The 4,958-nt window shown below is 29.7% G+C and overlaps 1 protein-coding gene across 1 annotated transcript in view; it reads left to right on the top strand.

Moving 5' to 3' along the window:
* Positions 3,237–4,958, top strand: part of LOC105164381 (probable aquaporin TIP-type) — a gene marked incomplete in the record, with an annotated part of 3,488 nt that continues 1,766 nt past the window's right edge. Inside the window, 2 exon segments of the mRNA XM_020694512.1 lie at positions 3,237–3,446; positions 4,782–4,928. Of these exon segments, the coding sequence (XP_020550171.1) occupies positions 3,320–3,446; positions 4,782–4,928 (274 nt within the window).

Here is a 4,958-nt window from a genome sequence, read left to right as displayed (position 1 = left end):
TTTTGAAACTAGATTTTTAACATCTTTTGTAAGTACATCTTTTGCAGCTCGACAATCAATTTTTAGAAGAAATTTTTGATTTAACAAATCGTCTTGGAATTTAGAAATGCACAATACAATAGATAATATTTCTTTTTTTATTGTGGGATAGTTTTTCTGAGCTGTAGTTTTCCAAACTCCAGAATAATATCTTATTATTGTTTCTTTATTGTTAATAATTTGACTAAGAATACCTCCATATCCTAGTTCGGATGCATCTGTTTGTACGATTTTTGGTGCATTTGGATGACATATACTTAAACAAGGAATTTCTTTAATTTCTATTTTTAATTTTTTCACTAAATCTGTGTGGACTTGGGTCCAAGGAGGTGGTGGATTTTTTAATCTCTCATATAATGGTTTACATATTTGTCTAAGATTTGGATAAAAATCTGAAACATAATTTAGACTTCCTAAGGGGAAATACGTTGAAATATTATGTTTGTTGTTTGATGTGTTGTGGATGTCTGAAAATTAGAATATATGGATATATTGTTTTACGTTACTAGTTGTTTACAAGAATGGTGATATGTGAAAATAAGGGAGTGATGGAAATTAAATATAATTGTGGCGTGAATACCCCTTGATGTGTTGAAAAGCCTATAAGGCGAAATGAAATGAAAAGAGCTTTGATGCGATATGAGAAAGATGTGATATTAAAAGAGCGATGTTGCGATATAAAAGAGCTATGATGCGAAATAAAAGAGCTATGATGTGAATTGAAAGAGCTATGATGCGAAATTAGATTGATGAGCCGACTGTCAAGGGGATTCACTTGAACTTATATAACAGTGAGATTGAGTTGACGGGAAAAACACAATATCACCTTTTGGTAAGCAAACTAGGAAAAGGGAAGTTTAATTTGATTATCTTATTGCGAGACAGCTATGTGGTGTAATAAAGATGATTATGTGGAAGCAAATTGACTATATATTCTATGCATCTTGCCTATTTATCTTGTTTGAGGTTATATGTAGTATACATATATAGATAGGGCTGGTTTATTTGCTTACTGAGTGGCAAGCTCATCTCTCTGCTGACATTTTCATTCAGAAATAGACTTTGAGGTGTCTGACTGTTGAAGAGTAGGTCTATGCGCTATACTCAGGTAGGTCGGGCCAGTATGCAGTTTTCTCCTCTTTGTCAGTTAGAGTACAATCACATTTTATCTGTACAGAGAGAATATAAGCGTACGGATTACTTGTGACGAATCACTTTGTGGTGTGTGATATGTATATTTATATATAATGTTGTGGGTTGATAATACCTATTATGACGTGTTAGGATTACGTATGCAAATTGATTAGATGATTATGTGCAGATTTATATATATGGACACAGGGAATACTATAAGTATGACGTTTAGGGTAGATATAGATCTTGTAGCGAAGGGGGTGCTACATATATATCTATATATATATACATATTATTGAAAACTATTTTTAAATTAATCCATGGCAATTTAATTTTGAAAAAATCTAATTTAATACCAACTATAATTAATAATTTCAGAAAAAAATGGAGAAAGTGAAAATTCAATTTCATGCTTGGGGCATCAACTCAATTTTAGAATCTTTTCGATTTTCAAGAAAAATTACAATTGTAGTAGTATAATTTAGAGGTGATATTTGTTATCCTCCTTAAATTAATTTTCGTAATTAATTAGCCATGTAATTTTAAAAGGTAATTTTAATCATTTTTCATTGAAATCCCAATTAATTGAAAAAATTAATTCATATAGAGCCAAAAATACCACCCCTAAATTACATGACTAAAATTGCAATTCTCTTTGAAAACAGAAAAGATTCTAAAATCGAGTTGATACCCCAAGCATGAAATCGCAAGTTGAGGCTCTATGATTATAAGGTCATGGGATCGAACTCCACCAGCATATGGAATGTTTATTCAACTTCAATAGTAGTTGTTGATTAGATATAAGTATCTAATATTGATAATTAGTATATGATTATTATAGTTGTCGGCAGTTATTAGATATAAATATTTGATATTAATAATTATAGTCGATTACTTAAAAAATAATAGTCCATCACTTAACTTTAAAAAAATTAAAAAAAAATCACTTTCTTCCAAAAACTTGATAATCATTAGCTCAATATTGTAACTAATCTTGGACCGACCATCTTATTTTATCTGGTAAATAATCGTCCAATTACATGCCCATCATATTGGAGTTGGCATGCAAGCAACAATACTCATTCATTGATTTATTAATTTAATATTAATCATTAATGATGATGAAGTTGGTGGTTAATTATAATGTCATCAGCACCAAATATTTTACATAATTATTGCACTAATACTTCAGCAATTAATTATGATAAAGAAAAAGTGCAAGTGGTATAATTAATACTTCAATTAATTAATTAATTATTAGAAACCATCACAAGATTAAATATATGGCAAAATTTTCAATTAATTAAGTATAGGTTCACCCAAATTGACCTCATCATAATTAGATTTAGGAATGACAGCAGGGAGGATTTGGTATTGCATCAGATCAAAACCTGGGCCACACAACAGTTGTTGGCCATGATTTTTGTGAGAAGGGTTAAAATATTTATCATGACTGGCTTTTAGCCATGACAAATAATTTTTGCATAGTGGAAAAGCTAGTTTTTTGCATCGATTTTATTTAATTGTAGTTAATAATAGTCTTTACCATAATTATTAGTCACAGCCACTAATATTATTGCTAATAGTAATTTTTTTCTAGTGCAAATTCAATTTTCTTCTTCCTTCAATAAATTATTATATTTTTTAAAAATAACGTTATTATTCTCAAATATTTCACAAAATAATAATATATTAAAACTATAATTTACTTTTAAAATATATATATATATTAAATTGAAATAAACTAATTAATTTACAAATATTATTGCGGGCGCATTTCAATCAAGTCCATAAAATCAAAACTCGTCCCAAACTAAAATCCAATAAATTAATTTTACACCTGAACCTACCGCCATAGGTTCAATTTATTATTTATGTATGAGATCAATTAACTTAATTAGTGCATGTTGATAAATATAATTAAATGTCGATTATAATATGTAGTAAGGACGGTGGGTCGGCGCCAATGAGTGGCTTAAACCCACTCTAAGTAGGGCCAAAGTCGGAAAAACATAATTGCAACTTGCACTAATTTTTGCACTATATATATAACCCATTGCTCCATGGAACCCTAAATACTCAACAATATTTAAGAAGAATTTCAAAGGCATTTTTTGATAAAATTGTTTAATTTTCAGCCCTGAAAATGGTGAAGATAGCTTTCGGAAGCATTGGCGACTCTTTTAGCGCAGCGTCCGTAAAGGCGTACGTGGCTGAGTTCATTGCCACCCTTCTTTTTGTTTTCGCCGGCGTTGGCTCTGCCATTGCTTACAGTAAGCCTTGATTACTTCTTTCATTATAGTACTCTGTCCAGTGTCCCGTTATGATGTTGTAAATAAATAAATTATCTTTTTAAAAAAAATAATAATTATTTATTTTTCTGTATTTTTAAAGATGCAGTAATTTGTCTCTTATGTTTTTCAAAATGAAACAATTTACCTCATTAAAAATACATGACGATAAATTGCTATTATTTTTTCATAGAGGGGTAATTTGCTTATTTGCAATATCACATAAAGGTAAATTGCTAAACGCTGTATAAATGGGATAATTTATTTATGATCTTACACAAACTATTCTTGTATTATGTGTAGAAATTAAGGGTAATTTGTGTGTGGACGATGTAGACATTTTTTTATGGGTGTATGTGTAATTTTTTTTTAAAAATAAGAGTGGTTTATATTGTTCGTGGGTGTATGTGTATATTTTCAAAGAATAGGAATAGTCTTGTGCAAATAAATTATAGGTCATGAGATATAAATGTAACTATATATCCCAATATAAATATTGGAGTAATTTACATTTGCGATCCCTAAGATTTCACTACTTGACACAAGGATTCCTGCAATTCGTGAAATTATAATTACACTTTTTTTTTGGGGGGGGGGTGGATTCTGGTTATTTTTTTGCTATTGAATAGGGGGTTATTTGTAATTACGGCTACAATATCGAAGAGTGTATTTATAATTTTTACACATAATATGAAATGTTTGTATATATATATTTGGACCTAGAAGGGTTCTAATAATATTATAAATATCATACAAATTACTCCTTTAAATATATATATATAATATACCAACTATTACTATTATATATATATGTGTATATATATATATATTTAGACTAATACATTAATTAAAAAATGCATACGGAGGCGTATGTTTGTCCCTTTCCAATAATTACTTTGGAATTAAGTTTCACACAAACCACATTTTAATTAATAAAAGTTACAATCTGTAATTTTTAATCTCATTGTAATTATATTTATTTAATTATCCATTATACTCATTAATTATTTTTTTAATTTATTTGTTAATTATAAGAATGAATTCACTTATTTCAAAATCAATTGTCTTAAATTATAAAATCATCTAACTAATCTCATTAAAGAAATATTAACTTTAGATATGGTAAATGAAAAATTATTAATAGAATTAAGTAATTAAAGAAGATGATAATTTGTAAAAAATAAAAAGAAAATTAAATAAGAATACAAATATATATTATTAGATAATACTAATATTAATATATTCATATTTTGTCAACTATGATATTTAGTTCGTCCCCTCTAATTTTGATCACGTACGTGGTGTTTGATAATGCAGACAAGCTGACCTCCGATGCGGCTCTCGCCGGGCCTGGCCTGGTGGCGGTGGCGGTGGCCCATGCGTTCGCGCTGTTCGTGGGGGTGTCAATGGCGGCCAACATCTCCGGCGGCCATTTGAACCCCGCCGTGACCTTCGGACTGGCCGGGGGGGGCCACATCACCATCCCCACCGGCC

Source organism: Sesamum indicum, linkage group LG6 (assembly GCF_000512975.1).
Source record: "Sesamum indicum cultivar Zhongzhi No. 13 linkage group LG6, S_indicum_v1.0, whole genome shotgun sequence".
NCBI classification, from domain to species: domain Eukaryota; kingdom Viridiplantae; phylum Streptophyta; class Magnoliopsida; order Lamiales; family Pedaliaceae; genus Sesamum; species Sesamum indicum.
Note: the sequence above shows the minus strand (reverse complement) of the source record. Positions and strands in the feature narration are given on the sequence as shown.